Here is a 26,609-nt window from a genome sequence, read left to right on the forward strand (position 1 = left end):
AGCCACATTTAGGTCTTTGTATCATATGCTAGTCTGTTGGCTAGATCATTATGTAACTACTCTGGAATGACCCTAAAAACAGAAGAGGCCTGTCATGTTGTTTAAGGTGTAAGTAAGTATTGAAGGGAAAAGAATGATTGAATGACTTGGGAATTTCTGTTAAAAGTAGCCAATTTGGATTCCTTCATTTTCACTTTAAACTGATTAGAAATAAATGGTAGAATCCCTGGTAATATGGTATATATGACCATTTTACTTGTTCGTCAGTCTGCAAGGTTGTGAGAAAGATAAACTGTTGAGTAAAGGTGAGCAGAACAATGAACTCAGTGAAGAATTATTGACGTGAAAAATCACAAGGTGTTCTGGGAGATGGGATGGACTTGGGCACCCTGTAATTACCCCATAATTTCAACCACATGCAGGTGTTGAGGACAAGGTCAGGCCTTGGATTGGGCGCTAGAAGTGAAATAACTAAAACTAAGTTTTGAAGTATTCTAGTGAAAACAAACCCGTTGCCATTGAGTCGATTCCGACTCATAGCGATCCTGTAGGACAGAGTGGAACTGCCCCATATAGTTTCTGAGGAGCACCTGGTGGATTCAAACCGCTGACCTTTTGGTTAGTAGCTGTAGCTCTTAACCACTACTCCACCAGGGTTTCCATTCTTAGAAAGGTAGAGTTGAATTGTAGGTTGAACTTCAGCGTTACGGTATTGTAGAAAGGATGGTCTTTGGGAGCTCAAAATACAGTGACCTGATGTTAAAATGTGTTACAATCTGAATAAAATGTAAAAATCATCAGAAATAAAATGTATCCTGATTATATTCATGAACGCAACACCCTTAACAGCAGTTGTGATACACATACAAGGAATGGGAAGGTGCAGATATACCCTTTTCCTCCACCATTAGGGTTTCCCTGAACACACGGTTCCCTTTCAGTAGATCCCTGATGGTTCTCTGTAATCCAAACTGCACCTGTACCAGTGGGCAAGGTCACTGTCTGTATTCAGGAATTGGGCCTTTATCAGGAATTTAAGTCACACCAAAAATTTCTCTTTATGTAAAGGTCTCTTCACCTCTGATAATGGCCTGTCATTGCCATCAACTTGGGATGGATTGGTGCAAATAAGTTTATTTATTAGAATACAAAATGCTAAGGGTAAGTTGAAATCAGTTTGTTTTCTTAACTCTTAAATCTGACGTGCCAAAGGACTGGACATTTGTGGATGTGGAAGTTGTCAAGAGGTAGAGAAGCTGCTTTTTCTCCCAAGTCTGTATGTTTCCTCCTTGTTTAGCATTGGTGCTTCTAGCTAATCTTAACAGCTGCTCTCTGCTGTGACATCACCCCACGTTGAGACTCGTGCCATGCAGGAGTGCCACAGGCCACCCTCCAGTCTTTTTTCCACTGTCAGAGAAAGAGCCCTGCCTTTCAGTCTTTCTTCCCATACCAAAGCCTGATACTGTACGGGTTTCCACACAGGGTTCCTTCTTTTCTTCTTAAAATTCACCCACTATTGTGGCCACATCCTGGATCTTGTCATTAGGAGGCAGAGCTAGCAGCCTGGTGGTTAGGAAAACGGCTTTTGGAGTCAAACAGACCTGGCTTCAGATCCCTACTGCAGTACATTAACAGCTTCATCATCTGCCAAATGGGGTAACTTGCTCTCACCCCACAGGGTTGCCTCACCACATGTAAAGTGTTGGGCGTGGGTTAAGTGCTCAGTAATGGTAACCAGTACTCGGTAATGGTAGTTGTAGGTAAAACTGGAACTGTGGTGCCACTGATATTTTCAACTCAAATGTCTCTGTCTTTGACCACCCCACTCATCCATTGTCCAACTTGCCACATCTATTCTACAACCTTACTGAATGCTGTGGTCTGTGTGAAGGAGAAAATAACTGCCCACAGCCCTGGGTCCACACACTGGAAAATCCATAACTTAGAGTCTATATTTCCATCCAGATCTCTCAGGAACACTCCAAGGACTGGTCCATCCCTGGGTCAAGGAGAATAGGATCTCTTACAGGAGGGGAGCTGGTCTAAGAAAGACGTGAGATAATGTACAGAAAAAGTGGATAGAGGGGGCACCTAGAGGTTGAGCTCTGTCCTCTCTCAGGAGAAGGTGGTATTTTTGTATATGTTACTTTAGATAAATTTTTAGAGCAGTTATTCTGTGAAACATCTATTTCCAAGGTCCAGGGTATCCATTGGTTTGATTGGCTTTTACTGACTTCTTTACAACACAGATGTTTTATCACAACCATAATTTGGGTTGATGCTCCATGAGTCATGAGTAGGAGGAGGGAGGTTCACGGTAGCTGAGCTCTTGTTCTCATCATTCCTTATTTATATGGAAGAAACTTAGAGAAGTGAAATGACTCATCCAAGGTTAAACCTCTAATAAATGGAGGAGACTACATACTGAATGTCTGCCTTTTAAAGCCTTCCAGCATCTCTTCTCCCACTTATTCCTGTAGCAGCATCCTCCCCCTTTCACTATTCCATCACTCCACAGCCAGAGGAGCATCTCAGCCCCCCTCCTGGGCATGCAATCCAGATTGGAATTGTCAGAAGAATGTTTTATCCTGGAACTGGGGGCCCTGCATCAGGCCTTCAGAGCCCTTTCCAAGCGTTTTCTCTTTTAGAAGGGGGTGGGGTACCTCTTTTCCCTTGGTCATTTCCTCAGAGAGCCTTTTCCTTTCCACCTGTCCTTTACTATGCATTCTCCCGGCAGCACCTGACTCTCTATATCCGTTGGTTTGAGTTTTCTCACTTGCATGTGAAGGAGAACAGATGGTGCATTGCATCTCCACTTCCCCCTCCCCCCCCGCCCCCCGTAGCTGGCTAGGATGCTGAGGAAGGGGAAGGAGGAAGAATTTTTGTCCCTGAGGACCTTGCTCTGCTCCTCTCTTTGTTGCACTGTGAAAAGATTCAAGACACCCTCGTTCTGAACTAAGTCAGTTAAGGTTGAATTTCAGTCATGTGCCTGGTCTCTGTGCCCACAGCTAATTCCGGCTATTTAGAGCCTTTTGAAGGCAATGGGAGACACTAGCTAAGGGCATAGACATGCAAGTCAAGTGACTGCTCTGCTTTATCTAGCTCTTGGCAGAGTTTCATAACTTCTCTGTACCTCAGTCTTACCGTCTGTAAAATGGGAATGGCCTCATTGGGTTATTCCTAGGATTAAATGAGATAAACCATGTGAAATCCTTAGCATAGAATCAAGTACATTCTGAGTGCTCAATTATAGCTGACTGTTGTTATCGTGTACAATAATAAATAATGCTCTTTATTCATATCATATGTCTCTAACTAGGTTTCAAGGTCTACTACTTCTGTGTCCCTCACCCTGACCAGTCTACCACAGATCATCTGTGGGGAGGAGCTTTGAAGGAGGTGTGAGTGGAAACCCCAGGAGGCTTGGATGGGGGTTCAGCCTTTGATTCTGGTTGTTCGCTATAGAGGGAGGGTACTTTGGTGTGAGATTTGTGCAGATTTTGTTTGTCCTGGTGGTTTCCACAGGGCAAAAAAAAATTCAGAGGGAGTAAGTGGGAATGTTGGGAACTGGCTGCCCCTATTTCTTCAGGAAGCAGAGCTCTGACCAGTGAGAATGGAGAGGGTACATGGTTGAGGGCAGTGCTTGGCATGTGTGCTGGGAGGTTCTTACCCAGCTTGAGCCTTATTTTGGGCTGTTCCAAGGGATAGGACTGGGCTGGAGGGCAGACACTGGGGTTGGATTTAGTTCCTTATGATGGTTAAGGTTTTATGTCAACTTGGCTGGCCCATGATTCTCAGTGGTTTGGCAGTTATGTAATGATGTAATCAACAACATGATGACATCTGTCATGAGCAACCAATCAGGTGAAAGGGGGTTTTCTTGGAAGTGTGGCCTGCCACCAGCAAGGCCCTTGCTCTGGATCCTGCATCCCGCTTGTCATCATCTCACCTCCAGTTCTTAGGACTTGAGTGAGCAACTTCCCTGCTGATCTTGGGTTCATCAGCCTCTGTAGCCTGTGAACCAGCAGCCTGCTGTCTTACCTGCCAATCTTGGGGTTCATCAGACTCCACAGCCTATGAACCAGAGGTCTGCCGACTGACCAGCCAACCTTTGGTTCGTCAGCCTCTGCAGCCACGTGAGTCAGAAGATGCCTGACCCACAGACTGGCGACTTGCCAGCCTCTACAATCACATGAGCTATTTCCTTGAGATAAATCTCTCCGTATACATATAACATACGCTTCACTGCTTTTGCTTGTCTGGAGAACGCAACCTAAGACATTCCTTGTAAAGGCAATAGAAACAGTTCCCCAACCTTCCCACCTCCCTAAGGCAGTGCAGAATGCTGGCTTGCAAGTGGGCCCTCTCAGATTTGTTTCTACCAGTTGAATACATTGTAAATTCAATAAATAAATTTTTTGGTGAGTAAGTAATCTACTGTGTAAGTGAAAGAAATATAAAATACTTTCCACGAAAAAGAATTTGAATGTTATGGAACATGATAAAAGAGTTGCAAAAAGTTTTTTGTTGTTATTGTCAAATTTAATGTGGGCAAAACAACTGTAAAAGATAAGGGGAAAATGTGAATAATCTGGAAAGTATCTGCTCTAGTTGCTTTGCAAGTGACAAGTTCTTGCTGTACTTAAAGAAAGGGAAATAGGAAATTAAAACACTGTGGCTGAGGTTAAGAAAGAAAGAAAAGGGGAAACAACAATGTCAGAGAACAGCCGTAGCTGATGCCAGAAGGTTGGCAGGTGAATGCACATTCGTATCTTAAATTAAAATTTTTATGGTATTAGATGCTGATGAAGAGTGAGCTACTTGTATCAGGTGGACACTTGAGACTGTGTTGGCATCTCTGGTCTGGAGGGGAGATGGCAGGGTAGAGAGGGTTAGAAACTGGCAAAATTGTCACGAAAGGAGAGACTGGAAGGCCTGACTCATTAGGGGGAGAGTAAGTGGGAGTATGGAGTAAGGTGTGTATAAGCTTATATGTGACAGTCTGACTTGATTTGTAAACATTCACTTAAAGCTCAATAAAAATTATTAAAAAAAAATATATATATATATGAGGTAGGAGTCCCTGGGTGTGAGAAATGGTTAAGTGCTCGGCTACTAATCAAAAAGTTGGCAGTTCATGTCTACCCAGAGGTGGCTTGGAAGAGAGGCCTGGCAATATCCTTCTGAAAAGTCATAGCTTTGAAAACTCTCTGTAAACAACCTAAGTGTCCATCAACAGATGAATGGATAAACAAAATGTGGTACATATATACAATAGACTACTACTCAGCCATAAGGAGAAATGAATTCCTCATCTACACTACAACATAGAAGAGCCTCGAAAACCTTATGTTGACTGAAAAAAATCAATCACAAAAAGACAAATATTGTATGATCTTACTCATGTGAAATGACAAGAATAAGCAAATGTATAGAGACCAAAGTTTATTAGTGGTTACCAGGGGTGGGAGGGAAGGGGGAAAGGGGAGTTTTTGTCCAGTGAGTGTTTGTTTATGGTGATGGGAAGGAATTTGGGCAACCATTATGAGTGATAGTTACACAATGTAAGTAATGTCACTGATATCAATAAATTGTACACCTGAAAAAAAAAATTTTTTTTATGGTATTATACATAAAACAAAACAAAAAAACCCATTGCTGTCAAGTCGATTCCAACCCTATAGGACAGAGTAGAACTGCCCCGTAGAGCTTCCAAGGAGCAGCTGATGGATTCGAACTGCCAACCTTTTGGTTAGCAGCCAAGCTCTTAACCACTGCGCCACATAGTATTTGTTAAAATGAGTTCTCTAGTTCAACGGACTATTCTGTCACCCAGCTGACTACTAATAATGGACCAGGTGAGTGGGTTTCTGATGTACCGACAACTAGAGTTGTCCAATATGTCGGTAATTCAAAAATGGTTTAAGTCTTTCTACAAGAATTTTGTGACTCCTAGAAAACTGGTCTGTCAACTGTTTTATAAGACTGGAAATATGACATGCAACTATGTTAATAACTACGTTAGTAATGATCTCACTAAAACAACCAGTATCTTTAGATTCTATTTCTAATGGAATGTCTTCTTAGAGTCAAACTGACCTTTCAGACTTTTAGTAACTTGGCTTTTACTCTGCCCTGTGAATACCGTGTGGACATAATTGGAATTTTGGATTGCTTGGTTCAGCAGGAGCTCAAAGACAACAAGGCGTGGTGTAACCTTGTTACAGAGGAGGGATGTGGAGAACCGGAGTGGAGGACGCGTGGTGGGAAGTTGCAAGGCTCATTTGGATATTTGATATTGCTGTTGTTTGAAACATTTTGACTTCTAGGCATCAGGCAACCAGGACCAAACCTAAGAACAAAGACAGGTTCTTCTAAAGTGTGGTAGCTTTTTAATTTTATATGATTTTGAATTTCCAGTTAATTAATGTTGTATATGATATGAGATGATGATACAATGATGGTTGAGAATTTATTTCACTAATCCAGCAGGAACCTGCAACCTAAAAATCCTTGGCTCTCTTGTTTTCACAGGTGTTGGGACGATGTTTCTTGACAGTGGTGCAAGTCCATTTCCAGTTTTTGACCCAGGCATTACAGAAGGTCCAGCCAGTGGCCCACTCTTGCTTTGCCGAAGTTGTTGTGCCAGAAAAAAAGAACAGTGGCAGTGGCTTACCTGGCATGAGCCACACACCAGAACTGGAGGAAGCCGTGCGATCCTGGCGGGGGGCTGCTGAGGTAACCTTGGCTTTAGGGTGATTGTGCCCTGTGTTCAAACAGGAGACACTCCAGAGTACCTTTTTCTGTTGATTTTCAAGAGTCATTTTATTTAGACACTTATGTTTTAAACAGTTATCATTAGCTTCTTCATTCATTTGACAGTAAATGAGTTTGTGCAGTGCCCACTTTGTGTCAGGCATACACCAGGCGCTGGGTGACAGCCTCTACTCATAGCCTACTGGAGAAAGGGCTTACAGAAACAGGGTCGAAGGAGCTCTGAAGGAGGCATGCTGGAGCCCAGAGGAAGCCTTGCCTCTGAACGGGAGTGGTGCAGGAGAGCTTCCCGGAAGAGGCCGGCCCCAGAGCTCCAGTTGCCCTGTGTAAGGCTCCGTGAGTGTTGAGTTCTGTCTGCTTTTCAGCAGCCACACCATTCCCTTCAGAAGTGCTCCTTGTCTCTGGAGCTCTTTTCTTCCTTAAGATTTTTAGTTGGTTTGACTCTGCCTACACCTTGCCTTGCATGGGATTTGAGCACTTACTTCTCCAGCATTACTTTGACTTCATAAAATCTTTCATCTTTTGAAAGACCTGGTATTTCCCAGAACAGCAGATATTTTTATAAAATCCAGCTATCAGCAAGAAACCTACTATGAGATTGACTTCATTAGTAGGTGGAGGTAGTATTAGTGTGGGACGGTATGGCCTGGAGAGCAGAGATGGGAGGTGTGTTAGCCATGGGGACAAAGTGTACATATTCATCAGTGAAGGCTCTCCTCTTGGGCTCACTTCTGCTTTCCCACACGGTCTTCTAACCGAGGGGGCCTGCCAGGATGGTGGGCCACAAGAATTTCCCTGAGCCACGCTGGTGCGGGATTCCAGCCGAGGGTAGTGTCTTCGTTATCTAGTGCTACTATAACAGAAATACCAGAAGTAGATGGCTTTAACAAACAAATTTATTTTCTCGCAGTTCAGGAGGCTAGAAGTCTGCAAATAGGGTGCTGGCTGTGGGGAAAGGCCTTTTTTCTCTGTCGGGGCTGAAAGAAGGTCCTGGTCTCTTCTGAGTTTCTCTTCCTGGGCAGTGTTCATGTAGCTTGTCATCTCTCTTCTCCCATCTCTCTCTCTCTCTGCTGGCGTGTTTAATCTGTTTTAGATCTCAGAAGGGATTGGCTTAAAACACACCCTACACTAATCCTGTCACATTAATATAACAAAGACAGCCCATTGCCAAATGGGATTATAACCATAGGCATAGGGGTTAGGATTTACAAAACATCTTTAGGGAGACACAATTGAATCTGTAACAGATAGGAGTCTCCTTTGCTAGTCACTCCGATATGGGAGTCTGTTCTTTCCCACAACCAGAAGAATTTAAACTTGAACATAAGCCAGTCAAAAACACCTCTTAAACAAAAAAGTGTCTCTTAAGGAGACTTCTCTTGTAGTCATGACAACGCGTTTTGTATAGGCATTGTAATACCCCTTTGTCTTTCCAACTGCAGACTGTAACTAGGTCTTATTAGCTCCACTTTACAAAGTAAAAGATAATTATAAAGGAATAGTATATTGATTTATTGTATAATGTCTAGTTTGAATTATTCTATAATTGGCAGAGCATTTCATTTCATGCTTTAGAAATGCCCTTTAATCAAACTTTTTAAACATGATTTTTTCACATTTAACATTGTATCCTCTTTCATTTTCTTATTTTTTCAGTTTTATGCCATTTGCCATGTTTCCTTTGGATTACTTTTTCCTGTTGGCTTGTTTGTTTTGGCCTCTCTTTCATGTTGGAGACTTTCCTTACATTTTCTTGGAGTTTATCAGAGTAGTTCTGAAATACATAATAGGAAACGGTATGTGGGGAGAGGGACCTGTTGGCTTCACTGAGGGTTACTGGGCAGTGGGGTCCCGACCTGTGTTCTTGCCATTTGGCTTTACACCCACTGTGTCGTCTTGTCTGCTGTGCCTCAGCCTCATGAGCATTCACCCTGCACTCATAAGGTCTTGATACCTGGCTCACAGTCTTCCTCTCCATTCCACGTGCTGTCAGCATCCACGTTGAGAACACGCTCGACACTAGGCCTCTCGTGGTCCCCTGGCCTCCCTGCCTTGACCTTTTCTCCACCCACTTCTGCCTCTCCAGGCCCTTCTACTCTCCTTTCACTCCCTTTGCTTCAGCTAGTGACCCTGCCCTGCACTACACTAAGAAAATACACTCCCCTACCAAAGCCCCTCATCTTCACATCACCAAAATGATAGGCCCTCTCCCTCAGACCCATCTTCTCTTCTTGCCTCTTCATTCTAGCAGAGGGGTACCCACTCCTCTGTCCAGGGCTTACCCCCACACCCAACCTTGCCCCATTTTCAAGAACCCAGTTCCTGTGGTGGGACCTTGTGTTTTCTTTCCCTCATCCTCATTTTGTTCTACTGGTCCACAAACATGCTTCCAGACACAAAAATTCTTCCTGCCCTGCCCTGTTTCGCTGCTCTTGTTCACAGCTAACCTCTTGGAAGAGATGTCTACTTTTTTCTCACCTTCTGTCCATTCTAAAAAAATATTATGAAATACTTCACGCAAATGAAAAAATGCCCCCCACCCACCTCTATCATATATCTTCTTTTTAGCTTTGTCATATGAATCTTAACATTTTGCCATATTTGCTTCACACCTTTTATTTTTTAATTTAATTTAAAATTTTTTTCAAATATCATACATTTATCATGTAACAGCTTGTGTAGGTCAAAGGAGGCTGGGTGGTGTGCGTGGTTTGTGATCAGCTGCTGATCCAAAGGCTGGTGATTCAGACTCACACAGCTATTCCATGGAAGAAAAGTCTGGCAAACTGCTTTCGTAAAGATTACAGCCAAGAAAACCCTATGAAGCAGTTCTACACTGCAGCACATGGTGGACTCGACAGCAGCTAACACCAACAACATCTATGGGTCAGAAGCCCAGGCGCGGCCTGCTTAGATGGATCTTCTGCTGGTCTCGTGAGCATGTATACAGTCAAAGTGTCACCTGGGGCTGCGTTCTCATCTGGAGCTCGGGATCTTCCTCCAGGCTTACTGGTTGTCAGTAGAATTCATTTCCTCATTGTTGTTGAATTTGTGATGGCTTGTTTCTTCAAGACCAGTGAAAGAGAGTGTCTCTGTTGCTTCAGTCTCTGACCTCCAGCATGCCTTTTACTTTTCAGAGAATAAAACATAACAAATGCAGTTGAATCCCCTTTCTACTTTGCCACTGTCTTATCCACATCTCTTCTTCTCTAGAGATACCCTCTACTTTGAATTTGGAGTTTGTGACTCTTATGTATGTTTGTATGTTTTAGTATATATGCAATGTATCCATAAATACTATGAAGTATTATTTTGCATGATTTGAAACTTTATATAAATGGCATCATTCAGCTCACTGAAATCTAGCTTACGGCTTTGCACAAGAAGGTGATTTTTCTTGCCAAGATTATTGGTGCCTTCTGTGTTGTCCTGGTGGCGTAGTGGTTAAGTGCTACAGCTGCTAACCACTAGGTGCTCCTTGGAAACTCCATGGGGCAGTTCTACTCTGTCATATAAGGTCGCTATGAGTCACAATCGACTTGATGGCACTGGGTTTGGTTTTTCGGTTTTCTGTGTTGCCAAATCCAGGGAACCCTTTTGACTCCATTCAGCAGCTCACAGCAACATGGGCTACTCTTTCCCTTGCAAATACTCTCCTTGTGACATCTAAGAACAAGGCCGCCTTAGTTACCCTCTACTTCCGAAGCTACCCTTTCTTCATTTACTTTGCTGGCTTTTTCTCCTCAACACAACTTAGGAATGTGAGTTTCTCAAGATTCTATTCCAGGTGTCCTCCTCCCTAGGGGGTCTCAGGGCTTTAAAAACCACCATGTTCTGGGGAGCCTCAAGTGTGCATGACCAGCCCACTTCTGGGGCTCTAGGCACCTGTGTTCAGCTGCTGCCTACCTTAGCTCTCCCACGTGGTTCTGGCTTAACTGTTCCTCCTCAAGTCTTCCCCGTGCCATCCCACCCTGGGTCGTTCATACGAGAAACCTAGGGTTTAGCTACCAGCCTCTCCGTCACACCTACGTCTAGGCCATAAGAAACCCCTGCAAGTCTTACCCCTAAAATATTATCCCAAATCTGCCCCCCCCGTCCATATCCACTATCACTGCCTTTGTTCAGGCAATCATTACTTCTCCCCTGGACAGCAGCAGCCCACCAGCTGGCCTCCCTTCTCCCTTCTTTGTCTTGCCTTCCTCCTGTTCCCTCCATTTAAAATTGGACGATATTGCTCCCCATTGCCTTAGGGTAAAGTGTGGGCCCTTCACCACGACCTGCCATGTAGCCTGGCTCCCACCTCACTTGTCATCCTGTGGCCTCTCACACCCTCGCTCGCTGGGCTCCAGTTTCCTGAATGTATCACATTGTTTGCTGCCCTGGATCCTTGGCACGTGCTAGGGATCTGCCTTTTGTGACCCCTGCTTTACACGCTTCCATTGACTACCCATTCCTCCTTTAACTCTTGGCCTAAATGCTATTTTTCAGTGCCTAGGGTGCTTACTGTTACAGCGCTCTGTTTTCCTCAGTGTGCTTTTCTCCATTTTTATTTCTGTGTTTTATTTGCTTACCTTTTCGCCCCATGAAGCTGTCAGGTCCAGGAGAGCAGGATTAGGTTTTGTGCTCCACTGGGCATTTGGTGGCACCTAACACAACTTTTTTTTTTTTTTTTAACACAACACCTGTGGGCTAAATATTTGACTGATAGTCTTAGAGTGAGTCAGACTTTCGGGTCCAGGGAACGGTTGCAGTTGTATTCGTATATAATTTATGAAATCATAGCTTAAGGATTTCATTGTCTTACAGCAGCTAGTTAGCATTTCCTGTAGTCCTGCAATTTTGCTAAATATTGCAACTCTGATACTGGCCTAGAAGAATAAAAATTAATTGTTAAAAAATGTTATCTGTTGCACAAATATTATTGCAATAAAAATAGAAATAAAAACTTGAAAGGCAGTTCATCTTGAGCCCTTCCACCTATCCGCTAAATCAGATACACATTCTTCCTGTGTTCTCGTCTAGTCCTGGCCCATATGCACATATGCCTGTTGCCTTTCGTCATCGTATGACACCAATTGCTTCCCTCCTTGTTTTGTCTTGCTTTGGCAATCTTCATAAGCGTATTTAATGACCAGACAGTAAGCATTTAATTTTTCTATGCAGATTTCTGAATTTCTGTTTTTCCTTTAATATTCCAGTGTGTGTTTTCTTCTGTTCTATATTGGTGTGGCTTTTTAGTTCAGTGTTTAGGAGAACCCAACTGTATACATTCCTTCTTTTTTTAAAATCTAGAAACCAGTATCCTAGGTGGTCTTTTTTAAAGTAGGGCAATTAAAAATGTATGCACATATGCCTGTTGCCTTTCGTCATCGTATGACACCAATTGCTTCCCTCCTTGTTTTGTCTTGCTTTGGCAATCTTCATAAGCGTATTTAATGACCAGACAGTAAGCATTTAATTTTTCTATGCAGATTTCTGAATTTCTGTTTTTCCTTTAATATTCCAGTGTGTGTTTTCTTCTGTTCTATATTGGTGTGGCTTTTTAGTTCAGTGTTTAGGAGAACCCAACTGTATACATTCCTTCTTTTTTTAAAATCTAGAAACCAGTATCCTAGGTGGTCTTTTTTAAAGTAGGGCAATTAAAAATGTATGTACTTTTTTTCCAGGGTTTCTACAATAGGGTAATGCTAAACTAAGTTTGCTTTCTTCCCAGAGTGGTTACTAAGGGCTTTCAGTATTCTGGGCTCCTTGTTTTATAATACCAACAATCCAGAACTCCTGGCTTATAGCTAATGCTTAGATGGGTTTCTTGCTTTATTTTAGTTTTTCAACTTTCGCTAGTAACTGTAGCATCCTTATACCTACCAGTCACTATCTATGTTACAGGCAACATCAAGACTAAGAGAAAGAGGGTGTGATGGCTGCCTCGCGGGAATTGAAGTTCAACAGCTCTTCTGTTCTCAGAGTGCAGCAATTCCTGATCACCAGCTAAAAGAACTGAACATCAAAATTGATAGTGCTTTGCAAGTAAGTTTTTGAGAACTAGCATATTGATATTCGAGGAATGGAAAAGAGGGTGGGTGTTAGATTTGCCATATTTAACCAAGTGGAAAGGATGATAAAATAATAATTTGCCTGAAGTTTTTTAATAACTATAAAAAAAAAAAATATTGCCGTGGAGTTGATTCCAGTTTGTAGTGACCCTATAGGCCAGAATAGAACTGTCCTATAGGGTTTCCAAGGAGTGCCTGGTGGATTCAAACTGCAGACCTTTTCAGTTAGCAACTGAGCACTTAACCACAGCATCACCAGGGTTCCTTAATAACTACAGAAATTTTAAATTTCTGTTTTCATTGGACTTAGTTATAATTTGCTATATAATCTTAATTCTTGAAAACAATTTCTTTGCAGGCATATAAAATAGCTCTGGAAAGCTTAGGTCACTGTGAATACGCAATGAAAGCTGGCTTCCACTTGAATCCAAAGGCAATTGAAGCAAGTTTACAGGTACGCTTTTATTTCTGGTTGCTCTTTGGAGCGGTGGTCCGCCAGTCTCGCGTGACCCAAGTGTTTTGATAGATGAACTAATTGTGGGTTACTGCACCTCTGATGTCCTACCCTTTTGCAGGGCTGCTGCAGCGAAGTGGAAGCCCAGCAGACAGGGCGGAGGCAGACGCCCCCACAGCCCATGCAGTGTGAGCTCCCCACCGTCCCTGTGCAGATAGGATCGCACTTCCTGAAGGGGGTCTCCTTTAACGAGTCGGCCGCCGACAACCTGAAACTTAAGACGGTAGCTTTCTGTGGGGTTCCACCAACCCAAGTGTGAACTTTGAAAATAGAGTTCTTAAAGAGAAACAGTGGACTTGTAAAGAATACAGATTTAAAAACAAAAAGTGAGGTCGAGGCAGGAGGTACTGACCTTCCTCAGAAAACTGGTATCTAAAAGCACTAGTAAGATTTTTTTAATGGGACATTTGCCAAGCTGGTTTTATTCATAACTTTTTAAATGTTTGACATAGAGAGTTTTGAAAGTACTATATGAAATATTGTTTATGATTAATGTTTCTCAGTGGACTTGCCCACATTAAATATGAGGAGAGATCTTGTCGCAATAATAACGGACATTTATGGAGCATCATGTGTGCTGGGCATTGTGACCAGTACTTCACATGCATTGTCTCATGTAATGCTCACGTATGAGGTGGGTGATGTCTTTTTTCCCTATTTGACACAGGGGAAGTGAGACTCCAGCTCACACAGCTAGAAAACAGTAGAATTTGAGTTTATGGAGTCTGTTGCCAAAGCCTGCGTACCTAGCCACTTGGTCATCCACAGTAAAGTTGAGGTTTTGATTGGCATTCACTTTTGCCAGATTAGTTTGTTACCTTATTTAGAGGAATTCAGAATTCCTGAACTAATTTGCATCAGTAAATTCCTAAATAATGCTGTTTTGTGCTAGTACAGAAATTAAACATACGTATTAATGCCCGTGTATCCATATCTACCCACTCACTCTACAGGGTTGAGAAAATCTGAGTGTGACTGATGAAAATTACTTAAGAAATTAAAATAACACGATTTGGGTGTACTTAAAACACCTTTTTTTTTTTGAGGATGATTGCGTACCTGCAAACACATTTCTACAATTTTAGAACCTGGCGTGGCTTTGGCTTTGCCACGTGTATGATGAACTCTCTTCTTACCCATCTGTAGCATACGATGTTACAGCTGATCAAGGAAGCAGGCTGCTACAACGGAATCACACCCAGGGACGATTTTCCTGTGACGGACGTGCTGAACCAGGTTTGCCCATCCACATGGCGGGGTGCCTGCAAGACTGCTGTGCAGCTGCTATTTGGCCAGGCTGGACTGGTGAGTGCATGTGTGTGGTGGAAAAAAGAAAGAGCGGAGAGAGACTTCTCAGGCGTGTGAGGATGTGGGTGCGTGCCTATGTGTGAAAACACTGAGTAATTAAGAAGTTCTTCTGTGCTCCAGAGTTTAGACCAGATAGAAAACCTAAAGAAAGAGTAGCGTTAAAAAGGCATTTTTTTCCTTTCGTAGATCGATAATATATATTTGCAGGGGACCCAGTTGTAAAATGGTGTGTAGACCTTCCTCATTTTAAGGACACTTACGTTAGTAATGGTCTGATAGAGCCCTGCATGGCCTGACCTGACTGCCCCATAGCTACAGTGGCTATCTTTCTGTTCCTCAAACCTGCCAAGCATGTTCCTGTCTCAGGCCTTTGCACTTGGTGCTTCTTTACCTGGGAACACGCTTCTCTCTGATCTTCACATGGCTTGCTACGTCTCATTATTTCTGGTGTCAGCTCAAATGTCACCTCCTCAGGGAGGCCTCCTCTGATTACGCTAGTGTAAGTAGTGCTCCATCCACAGTCACCTTGTAGCTCAGCTCTCTGTTTCTCTCCTCAGCGGTAAAATAAGAACATCAACACAAAAGTAATGGTTTGGTTTCTTGCACCTTTGAGAGAGACTGAAAAAACTTGCCAAAGTTGGGTGGGGTCAGGAGGTCAGCATCTGAAATCATTTGGTGTTTTGTTTGGCACCTTTGATCCATATAATCTTACATGCTTGATCTGACTTTTTAGAATTAAACTACTACTTTTTGAAAATATACAGCAGAGGTTAGAGAAAACTAATTCGAAATTAAGAAAATCAAGGACTGTTTCTTAGTTTAATTCCTGTTTTATTCATGAAAATTGCTGTTGGGAGGGTGCTGCCCTTTTGTTTCATGCGCCTGAGGGCTCAGGTAGCCCAGCTCAGGGTGGGGCTGTCATGTGAAGGGCTAGATGAGGGTCTGTCAGCTGTGGTGAGTTAGGTTTCCTTTAGGATCTGTTTCTTGGTATCGGACCCCTCAAGAGAAGGAATGGACCAGACACCCCCACTGAAGAGTCCACTGTCTTTAGATTGGGCCATATTCCCAAAGACCATTTAGCTGAAAGTAGGAGAACCATGGCAGTGAGTGCTCTGGATAGGCATGTGTAAAATAAAGTAGGACACAGGCTGTTCTGAGAAAACATAGGTTTTAAAAAAAAAAAAGGTCCCATGTTTTTCTGGGAGCAGAAAGTTCTTCCTAATTCCCTGCCCCTTGATTGCAGGGACCTTTGTGTGTGAGTGACAAAGAACCTTTAGATTATGGTTCTGGGGAAGGGAGGAGAGAGGAAACACCTGCCTGGTCCAACAATGGCTATCCCTTGGACAGGAAGTTTTTTCTGAAGGGCCTTGCAGACCAGCTGTGAGAACTCTGTTTATAGCAGTGGAAATGTGTTCCATGAGAGGCTGGATTTGGAATCATGCATAGCTTTACCCCTTCTGAAATGTTACTGATTTCTTTTTAAAATATTTTATGATTATTTTCTTAAAATTTTTTTATTTAAAAATATGTGCATTACTTTGTCAAACTCTTTAGATTATGTAAGATGCTACATCCTCTGTGTAATACTAAAGACTCCCCTCCGAGTAAGAGGAAATCATGTCAAGAATGGTTGGTTCTTCATCAGTCCTCATGTAGTTCTGGTTTTATTGATGGTTGAGGATAAAACAATCTAAAAAAAAAAGAAAAAAACATCTACTTCTCACTTGTGTTCAGTCATTACAAATGGGCTTTCTGAAGCACTGATTTGATTATTAATGATGTTTTTACCTCATTTATATGCCTAAAACACAAACTCAAACAGTTGCCGTCCAGTCGGTTCTGGCTCATAGTGACCCTGTAAGTTTCCAAGGCTATAAATCTTTAGGGAAGCACACTGCCACATCTCCTTCCCGTGTAGTGGCTGGTGGGTTCAAACCGCCACCTTCCCGTTAGCAGCCAGGCCCTTAACCACTGCACCACAGGGCCCCAGGTTTATATGGATAGGGTGAAAAATACTAAGATAAAGGACACAAGTTAGTTCCTAATTCACATATTTATAGTTTGGAAAAAATGCTTGCCAAATTCGGTAAATCTCATACCTAGAGTTTAGTTTTTGTTGAAGTATTGTTATAGTCAGTCATCTTTATTACTTGCACCGTTGTCTTCATCCGGGCTTCTGACTGGCCTCCACGTAGTTATGTTGACGGACGATCGTTCTTGCCAGAAACACGCAGCACAAATAGGCTTACGTATTACATTTGCATCTGATCCATTTTCCTCTCTGAAATCTGGTTGTTGCTTTTGTTTTCTCTCTCAGGTAGTGGTTGACACGGCGCAGATTGAAAATAAAGAAGCCTATGCTCCTCAGATCAGTTTAGAAGGTTCCAGAATCGTGGTTCAAGTCCCATCCACGTGGTAATGTGACTCTTAAATTAATGCAAGCCTAAACTGATTGAAATTTGCATTTCTTTAGAATGCTTCCTTTGTTTAAACCAACTGTGTGCTAGCTGCCATGGTGGGTCTTGTCCTATGTGTGGGCTTATGGCTAGCGGGGGCATGTTAGTGACCTGTGTTATAATTTTTGGTACCTTATGTGGACTAAAGTAGCTGGGGAACGCATATGAGCTGTATTTAAGCCATTGCTCCTTTTTAAAATATAAGGATACAGTAGTAGATTCTGCCAAAAAGTGTTTAGAGCTTGTTGATTTATCAAATAAGAGTTGGCAGTTCGCTTTGTGTCCCGAAACCTCTCTTCTGAGTCCCCCCGCCCCTCCCCAAAGTTTAAAGTTGATTGTTGAAATGGGATACCGTTTCCTGAAATAAACGGTAATTTATACACATCTTCATAAATTAAAAGCTCACTTTGCTGTAAGGTTTTTGTGTTCCTGAATTCTTAATTTCTTTTTGCAATTCAGGTTCTTACTGAAAAATATTAAACTTAACCAGAATTCTCATTCTGAAGAAAACACTCTGAACTTTTGGATAGCTGGGTGAATACTAACAGCTGGTACTGAAATGTTAATTAACACTTAGAGTTGACTCCCAGTTCTCCCAATAAGGTTGGTTTCCTTTGTAATTGATTCTTTGGAGAGCTCCCTCTGCTGGCTGCTTTTGGTACAAGGATTCAAAGTTTTAGGGGTGGTTTGTTTCTTTTAAATCACAAAATATATGTTTGTTGAGAAAAACTCAAACAGAAGTGGTTGCTTTACACTACTTTAAAAAAGAAATTTTTAGTAAAGCAAGTTAAAAACTTATCGTGTTACATGAAATGTCATGCTACTAAAGATACGGGTTTTTAAAATGGCATTTTTAAAGTGTCATATGTAAGCCATCCATCCATTCTTTCTTTTAACAAATATTTACTGAGTACCTACTATGTGTCAGACACTGTTCTGGACTCTGGGAATTTAACTGGGAATATGACAGAGAATGACCCTGTCCCTCATAGAGCTGATTTTGTGGTGGGGAAGGGGAGACGACAGGTAATAAACATAAGAGATGAGTGCAAACACTGACCAGTGCAATGAAGAAAGTCAGAGAAGGGTGACGTCATACAGTGGAGGGTAGAGATGGAGGGGGGAGGCTCTTTTAGATGGGGAGGCCAGTCAGGAAGGTCTCTGAGGATGTGACCTAGACTTGGAGAGGAGCCAGCCGTGCAGAGGGCAGATGGGGAAGGCATGCCAGGGAAAAGGAACAGCAAGTGCAAAAGCCTGAGGAGTGAGCTGGCATCGCTGTCAGTATAAGTGATGATGAAGAGGGCACATCACAGAAGCCAGGACACACAGGGCCTTTGAGGGACTCGGGTTTTAATCTAAAAACTGGTGGAGAGTTCTAAGCAAGTCTTGGTAATCTGTCAACAGAATGAGTTTAGTCTCTGAAGGGCATTTGTTGATCAGCCCTCAAGACAAATAAAATAAAAATGCGCTTTTATTGATTTTCAGAAAGAGAAATTATTATCAGCAGGAGCTGTAGTGCTCTTTTCTGCATGACCAGCAAATGCTCGTCTAGTGGGAAGATGTTAAGTGGCAAGCCAAATCACAGCCAGAAGTGTTTGGAGCATAGAGTTGGAGCAAGTGGAGGGCATGTGACCTGATAATCATGATTTCAGGCTGAGAGAGGCAGGTGCACAGTGCGAGGTAATTTGGCCACTGGGACCAGAGCAATGCCAAGTTCAGTGGCCAAGACCCTCTTCTAGGAGTTCAGGGTCTGATAGAGCACTGTCTGAACTTGCCTTACCGTTTGCTTTTTTCTGTGCATCTGAAGCCTGCCAGCTTCCATCCTTACAGGTTTATTTCTTCTCAAGCCAAAGTCATGTTGGGGAGTGCTGCTGAGTCATTAGGGTGGCTTTGCACATGTTGATTTCACCATTTAACTTCCAGAGGGCCCAAGAACTGACAGCTGATGTCTGCTCAGACAGTTCTCTCAGAAAAGCCCTCTTGGTGGAGATGTCCTTTGAGGGGAGACCTGAGCAGTGAGAGGCAGCTGGCCATCCCAAGATCTTGAGGAAGAGCAGTCCAGGCAAAGGGAGCGGCAAGAACACAGGTCCTGAGACGGGAGCAAAACGCAGCATATTCGGGGAAAGAGAGAAGAGAAGGCCCCATGACTGGGACCGGACCAATGGAGGTGGCAGTAAAGAGAGGTGTGGCCAGAGAGGCAGGAGGGGTCAGGTCACTGAGGACCTTGAGGGCTGTGGTGAGGGGTTTAGATTTTATTTCAAGCACCATGGAACACCATTAGAAGATTTTCAGCAGGGCCGTGATGTGATCTGATTTGCGTTACAGAAAGCTCACTTTGGCTGCCCTGTGGGGGATGGGCTTTGGACAGGCAAGAGTGGAGAAAAAGAGATCAGGTAGGAGGTTGGTCCTTGAGATAAAGGAGGTGACGGTTTCCTGGACTAGGATGGTAATAAGAGAGGTGGTGAGAAGTGCTTAGATGCACAATGTGCTTTGAAAGAAGGGCTGTCAGGATTTGCTGATGGATTGGATGTAGGATGTGAGGGAACTAGAAAACAGGCGTGAGTTGTAGGTTTTGGGGGTAGGCTTTGGACAACGAAATGGACCTTTTGTGATGTTGCTTGCTGATGGGGAAAGTCTGAAGGAATCAGAGTGGTTTTTGGCAGGGAGGAGGGGGGAATCCAGGAGACTGATGTTATCTGCTCTTCTTGAGAGCCTGCCCAAATGGGAAATCCATTCCTAAAGGTAGGAATTCACTCCCAACTCAGAACTTTTGTGTTGGGCTGCCTAAAAATGTTTTAGTTGTAGTCCACAAACTGAATATGGTCCATCAGTGGGAGTCTTACTGTTCAACAGAATGTTGAAACAATTCATAAATTGCACACGTGTGTTAGTTTTACTACTTACATGAAAGCGACTTTCTCTTCAGGGCTTTGCTTTTGGCCTGTCACAGTGCCTTTGCTGATTTTCTTCACTCAGCTAACCAATCCTATTTTTTTAGCTTCATTTTCTGTGTGTTGATTTCAGGAGAAAATGAGAGAAGAGGCCCATCCTCAAGAGTCAGAATTCATAACATAGTTGATTGTAACATTTTCCAAAAATGTTAATCTGATACTCATTTTTTTTTCTAAAATATAGTCTATGCCAAAAACTGTCTGGCTAGTCTACAGTAATGCTTCTGTTTACAAGGACCTCCAATTAAATGTTCCTTGTTGTTGTTGTTAAATTATACCATCAATAGAGATAAGCAAATGATGAGAAAAAAAAAATCTTGTTGACCAGATTACCTTTTGAAATGTCTATTATGTGTGCAAAGAGAGATGTAAAGTATAGAGGTGGACATACAAGACTGGACCTTAGGAGATAAGTCTAAGATGGCGAATGAAATCTGAGAGTCTTCAGTGTAAGGGTGGTCTGTAAAGCCACAGGAGCAGATGCAGTACTCTAGGAGAGAGGACAGAGGCCTGGAGCACCCCAGCATATAGAGGAGACCAAGAAGGAACTGCTGGTCAGGTTGGAGGATAATCAAGCAAGGGTGGGGTCACCACAGCTAAAGACGACAGTGTTCCCAGGGGGAAGGAAATACTGCAAAATGTTGCAAGGAGATCCAGTCAGGTAAGGACAGGTAATTGACCATAGTCTTTGGCAAGATCTAAGTTGTGTGATAAAAGCTGTTTTAGTGGAGTTATGGGGGTAAAACCCTGGCTGGAGTGGGGAGAGAGGAGAACTGGAAGTAAAGAAGAAAAGGAGACCGTGTGTTTCACTGATGTAGGGAGCAGAGAAACAGGGCAGTATCTGGAGGCAAATATGGGACCAAGAGGATGTTTGGTGAGGCTGATTTTTTTTGCCAAAGGGAATACCCCAAGCAAGAAAAGGTGGAGTGATGACATGAGTTGAGGTCCTTGGGAAGGCAAGAGGGTATATGGCATCCAGTGCTCAAGTGGAGAGTCAGCCTGTGGCAAGAGCAGGTGCACCTTCCATGATGATAGGAGAGGAAGGCAGGGTGTGTGGGTGCAACAGGTGAATTGGTGGAATTAGTGATGGGGAGATGAAGTAGCTCCATCTGCTTGCCTGTGGACAAGTGAAGTTGAGACAGGAAAACATGGGAGAGGTGACCGGGACATCAGAGCTTTGAGGCAGAAGGAGGAGGAGTAAAATCATTATCTTGGGAAGTGGAAAAATTAATTTATGGGAAGGCACAAAAATTAATTGTTGTTGCTTGCCTGAAACTTGTGTTGGGCCCAGGGGCAGACAGTGAGGGTTTTTTTTCCTCTCTTATTCTCTCTCAGTTTCTTAGGTACAGGTGTGATATGTTGTAGAGGAAGGGGGAGGGGGCAAGAGAATTATGGAGGGGAGTTAACAAAGGAGTAGATACTGTGGCAGACCACAGACTCAGCAGGGATTCCAGGAAGTCAGGCTGGAGTGCATGTTGGACAGCAAGAGGGCATTAAGGTCCCTGGAAGGCAGCCCCCTTCTTGAGTCCTTCTCTTCATTATGCAGACTCTAGATAGTCAGAAATCCATAGACACTGCAGACCCTATAGCTTTCCTGACTTTCCCTCCTTTCTCGTCCTTCTGTGGAGCAGCAGGTTCCAGTGTTAGCCCTGTCATTTTCTAAATGTTCTTATAATTACTTAATTTGGGGAGGGTGCCTAAAGCATAGACTTTTCATGAGGCATGCTTGGAACACTATTGCAGAGATTTACAGCCATGACTGATACAGTCTCGTTTGTGCCTAGGTGCCTGAAAGAAGACCCTGCTACGATGTCACTACTGCAGAGAAGCCTCGATCCTGAGAAGACGCTGGGTCTGGTAGATGTGCTCTACACAGCTGTGCTGGACCTAAACCGCTGGAGGGCAGGGAGGTGGGTGTCCATGTCAGTCACCTGGATTAGCTGTGCCCTTGGTTTGCTTTCAGGTCCAAACCGAGGGGCATGGTAACCATATACAATCTCAGGTGTCCTCTTGTCAGTGATAGTACAGTACGTGGATAAATAAGGCAGAAAAGAACTTTTTGGTAACTTTTTATATTTGGAATACTGTAAGAGTTTAGCAAAGTTGCAGGAATAGTGCAGAGAACTGCCATGTGCCCTATACGCAGACTCCCAAAGTAGTTAACATTTTTGCCTCTTTTTGGTCATATGAGAATAAGTTGCAGATATGATATCCTTTTACCCGTCAGAAGGACTTTTAACCCAACTTATATTCTCCTAAGGGCAGAAAACTAAGGACAGAGAAATGTTTACAAAATCTACTTAGATCCTGCGTGACATTTACTTATAGCTGAAAGTAGCTGACAGTTGCCAGATTATCTCCTAATGAACTGTTAAACTTTAGAACTGGTAGGGACTTCAAACATCTGGCCTGGCCCCCTCCCTCTTTCTTTACTCATTAGCGTACAGAGACCCAGAACAGTGAAATGACTTACCCAGTGTCAGCCATCACTCACCTGCCTCAGTTCCATCCCCTGCCCGTCGCCCTAGCTCTAGAGCTCTCTTTCACTACAGAAAAAAGTGCTCAGAAAACCTTGGGAGTAACACCTGTCTGTTCTTGGCACCAACTGTAAATATTTCCAAGGACGATGGCGCCACGTAGTATCCCAAGTCGTCCCCACCCTCCTCTCCGTCCTGCACAGATCTGTCCTGTGCAGATCTGTCCTTGTCCCTCTACGGGTCTGTCTGACTCTTGGACCCCGTCCTCCAGCCACAAAGCTGGCCTCTGCCCCGTGCATCCCCACTCTCGGCACGCTTTGCTCACCAGTGCTACGGTTGGAGGGTTTCATTGAAACTCTTCAGGCTAGAATCCTAATGTAGTTTCCCCCGCCCTGTGCTGTACACTACATACCTAATAAATACAGACAGCAAGTGTTTAAATTAGGTATACTTAAAACCCTTGAGTGTTCATTTATCTATACAACAAGCAGACCTGATGTCAATCAGAGAGGTCTTTATTGTTCTAAATGTCTTTTTTAAATACAGAAAGGTCCATTTCGTTGTCTAATTTGTATACTCGTCTTTTTTTTTTTTTTTTAATAATAATTTATATAAAAGGGAACAAGCTTTACCCTGTATTCAGATCCAGCTGCAAAGAGAGATATGTGACTTTGGGAATCAGGCTGACCTGCCTTCTGGAAATGGAAACAAATCTTCAGGCCTCCAGAAGACATTTGCCAAACTGACATCCCGGTTCACCAAGAAAGCTTCGTGCACCAGCTCTAGCAGCAGCACAAATTATTCCATCCCAAGTACCCCTTCCAAAAGCATCTTCATAGCTGGATGTTCCGAAGAGAAGGCCAAAATATCCAGTAATATTGATACAAGGTTACAAAGCATCTTGAACATTGGTAATTTCCCTAGAACTACAGACCCTTCACCGTCAGCTCAGAATTCTGGTCATCAAATGGCCAATGGTTTTCTCATGGAGAGGCCAGAGAACTTCCTGCATGGTGATGACGGAAAGGACGAGAAGGGTATGAACTTACCAACCGATCAGGAAATGCAGGAGGTGATAGATTTTCTCTCGGGCTTTAACATGGGCCAGTCCCACCAGGGTTCCCCACTGATGACAAGGCATAGTTCTGCTGCCACAGCCATGGTGACTGAACAGAAGGCAGGAGCCGTGCAGCCACAGCAGCCCCCACTGCCAGTGCCCCCTCCACGCGCCCCCCCGGCTGGGACACATACACCTCTGACACCCCAGCTGGGGCTGGCACCTCAGCAGCAGTCCCCAAAGCAACAACAACCCCAGGTCCAATACTACCAACACCTGCTCCAACCCATTGGCCCTCAGCAGCCCCCTCCCCAGCCACGGGCACCTGGAAAATGGGTCCACGGCTCATCCCAGCAGCCAGCACAGCCTGTCGGAGCAGGTCTGTCTCCTCTTGGCCAATGGCCTGGCATATCTGATCTCAGTTCTGACTTGTACAGCTTGGGTTTGGTGAGCAGCTATATGGATAATGTGATGTCAGAGGTTTTGGGACAGAAACCACAGGGACCTAGAAATAACACCTGGCCAAACCGTGACCAAAGTGATGGAGTCTTCGGGATGCTGGGAGAGATTCTGCCTTTTGATCCAGCAGGTATGTGTGGCCCTCCTGGGGTTTGAACATAAAATGTAATCACTGAGGGCTTCGTGGCCTTCCACCACAGCCTCACTGTGGCAGTGAAATGACATACTCCCCCCTTTAAAGACCCTTTCTCGATGTCTGGTGGTAAGCGTGAGGCAGATCTAGCAAGAGTGGGAAACTGGTGAGAATGAGCTGAGAAGGTAAGCAGAACTATTTTTCTCATTTTATGAAGGACAGAATTGAGGCTCAGAGAAGTTACTTGAATTGCTCAAAGTTTCATAGTTCAAGCGGACTCCACTGTGGGCCTTCTCATTCCTGGGAGCCAAGCAGCTGACCCTGTGGGGGGTACATTTTTCTTGATTACACATCTGTTCTTTGTGATTCCTTTTTGCCTAAGCATCTAGGACCCTGAAGAACCGCGAAAAGTAGTAAGGCACTCTCCTGCCTTCACAGAATACAGCTTCTCCTGGCCCAGACTGTAAAAACACACCCACACACACACCCCGGAGTCATCTTGGGAAATCAGAAAAAGAACATAGAAACAAAACAAAAATGAACTAGAAAGAGGGAATTAATTAAGGATTTAACTATTAGCCAGTTGCCAGGGAGTCAGCTCCAACACATGGTGACCTCATGTGTATCATAGCAGAACTGTCCTCCATAGGGTTTTCGGTGGTTGATTTTTTGGAAGTAAATCTTGAAGCCTTTCTTCCAAGGTGCCAAGCACATTTACTGTTTGTACCACCCAAATCAAACTAGGTGTTGTCCGGTCCAGCTGCACTTCATAGTGTTTTTAAAGCTGTGGCCTTTGAGAAGCAGATCGCCAGACCTTTTTTTTGAGGCACCAAAGTTTTGGTTAGTAGTTGAGTGCTTAAGTGTTTGAACCACCCAGGGACTCCTCCTTAAGGATGAAAACCAAAATTAATTAAGTTAAAAAGAAAAGGAAATTGTAAATAAATCTAAAAGTAGATCCTTAGAAGACCAGTTAAAGGGATAAACCAATTTATTGTGAGCCTGATTAAGAGAGAACAAAATAAAACAAGATTAGGAAAGAGAAAAGAGATACAAAGACATAGGAGAGATTAAAAACATTTGAAGAGATCACTACATACGACTTCAAGGCAACAAATTTGAAAACAGTACAGGATGAGTGACTTCCTAAGAAAACATATGTTACCAAAATTGCACCAAGAGGTGGAAAACCCACCTAGATCTATTTCAAGAGACGGGATTAAGAGAAAAAGGTACCAGGAGCAGTTGATTCTTAGCCAACTTTCATCCCATTTTTAAGGAACAGATAAACCAAAGTTATTTAAACTAGTTCAGGCACAGAAAAAGATAATTCCCCAGCTCATTTTTTATGAGGCCAACATAACTCTACCATGAAGACTTCGTAAGGATAGTATTAAAAAGCAAATTGTAGAACTTCTGACTTACGGAAATGGATGGATTCGAGAAGAGCCAGCAATGTATCAAGAGAGTAATAAATCATGACTAAATCTGGTTTATATCAGGGGTTTAGAGTAGTTCAGTGTAAGGAACTCTGTTCATGTACAGTCACCCATTTAAATGAGAAAAACTGATCTGATCAATAGATGTTGTAAAGATATTCACTAAAAGACACCAGTGAGTCTTAAAAAATAAAAGTAAAATAGGAATTGAAGGAAACTTCTTTAAAAAGACTACCAAAACCAAGAGCAGATGGTACCTTGTATGATGAAACACAAAATCATTTCAGTTAAAATCAGAAACCAGATAGAGACATCTGCAATCACCAGTAGTGTATAACTTTATCTTGAACTTCCTAGCAAATACAGCAAGACAAAAAAGAAATAAGTGGTATAGTATAAGATTTAGGAAAAATAGATTAAAAAGCCACATCTCTTTGCTGGTGATAGGATTGGGAAGAAAATGTTTCCCCAATAAAAAAACTTAGGGAATTAGTAAGAGTCTAGTAAAATGGGGAGATGCAAGAAAAATATATAAAAATCAGTTCCATTATATGGAAATGGTAAATATATTTCACTCACAGCAGGAATACTATAAACTGTTGTAAATACATGTAATAAATATTTATATAATACCACCAGAAGAGGAGATTCCGTGCTAAAAACACCCCAGCATTAACTATGAAAAGTGGAAATGCTTTCTTATGTCTTCCAAAAATTCCTCATACTGCTGCTTCTGCCTTCTTATTCTTGCTGTCCTTGGGTAGGTGGAGCTAGGGAACCTTTGTCTACAGCCGTGGGACCTAGGAAGGATGTGCAGTTCTACCCTGCTTTTTCAGAGCAGGCCCACCTAGCTGCTGCTGATGGGTGGGCATTGCACGTTTTCTTAATTGATGATAAATGGTCTGTACGTTTCATGACAGTCTAACTAAATCCAGGGTTTCGGCAGGATTTTACCATCTATTGAGGCTTGACAATTTTTACCTCCCTAGTC

The 26,609-nt window shown here is 43.1% G+C and overlaps 1 protein-coding gene across 2 annotated transcripts in view; it reads left to right on the plus strand.

Annotated features, from left to right (window-relative positions):
• Positions 1-26,609, plus strand: part of GARRE1 (granule associated Rac and RHOG effector 1) — a 101,842-nt gene that overhangs the window by 69,939 nt on the left and 5,294 nt on the right. For both annotated transcript variants that reach the window (XM_049863703.1, XM_049863704.1), the window contains 8 exons: positions 6,535-6,738; positions 12,661-12,801; positions 13,186-13,281; positions 13,403-13,564; positions 14,488-14,646; positions 16,967-17,064; positions 21,841-21,966; positions 23,152-24,179. In XM_049863703.1, coding sequence (XP_049719660.1) covers positions 6,535-6,738; positions 12,661-12,801; positions 13,186-13,281; positions 13,403-13,564; positions 14,488-14,646; positions 16,967-17,064; positions 21,841-21,966; positions 23,152-24,179 — 2,014 coding nt within the window. The remainder of the gene's footprint in view (positions 1-6,534; positions 6,739-12,660; positions 12,802-13,185; positions 13,282-13,402; positions 13,565-14,487; positions 14,647-16,966; positions 17,065-21,840; positions 21,967-23,151; positions 24,180-26,609) is intronic.

The sequence above is a fragment of the Elephas maximus genome, chromosome 21 (assembly GCF_024166365.1).
Source record: "Elephas maximus indicus isolate mEleMax1 chromosome 21, mEleMax1 primary haplotype, whole genome shotgun sequence".
NCBI lineage: Eukaryota > Metazoa > Chordata > Mammalia > Proboscidea > Elephantidae > Elephas > Elephas maximus.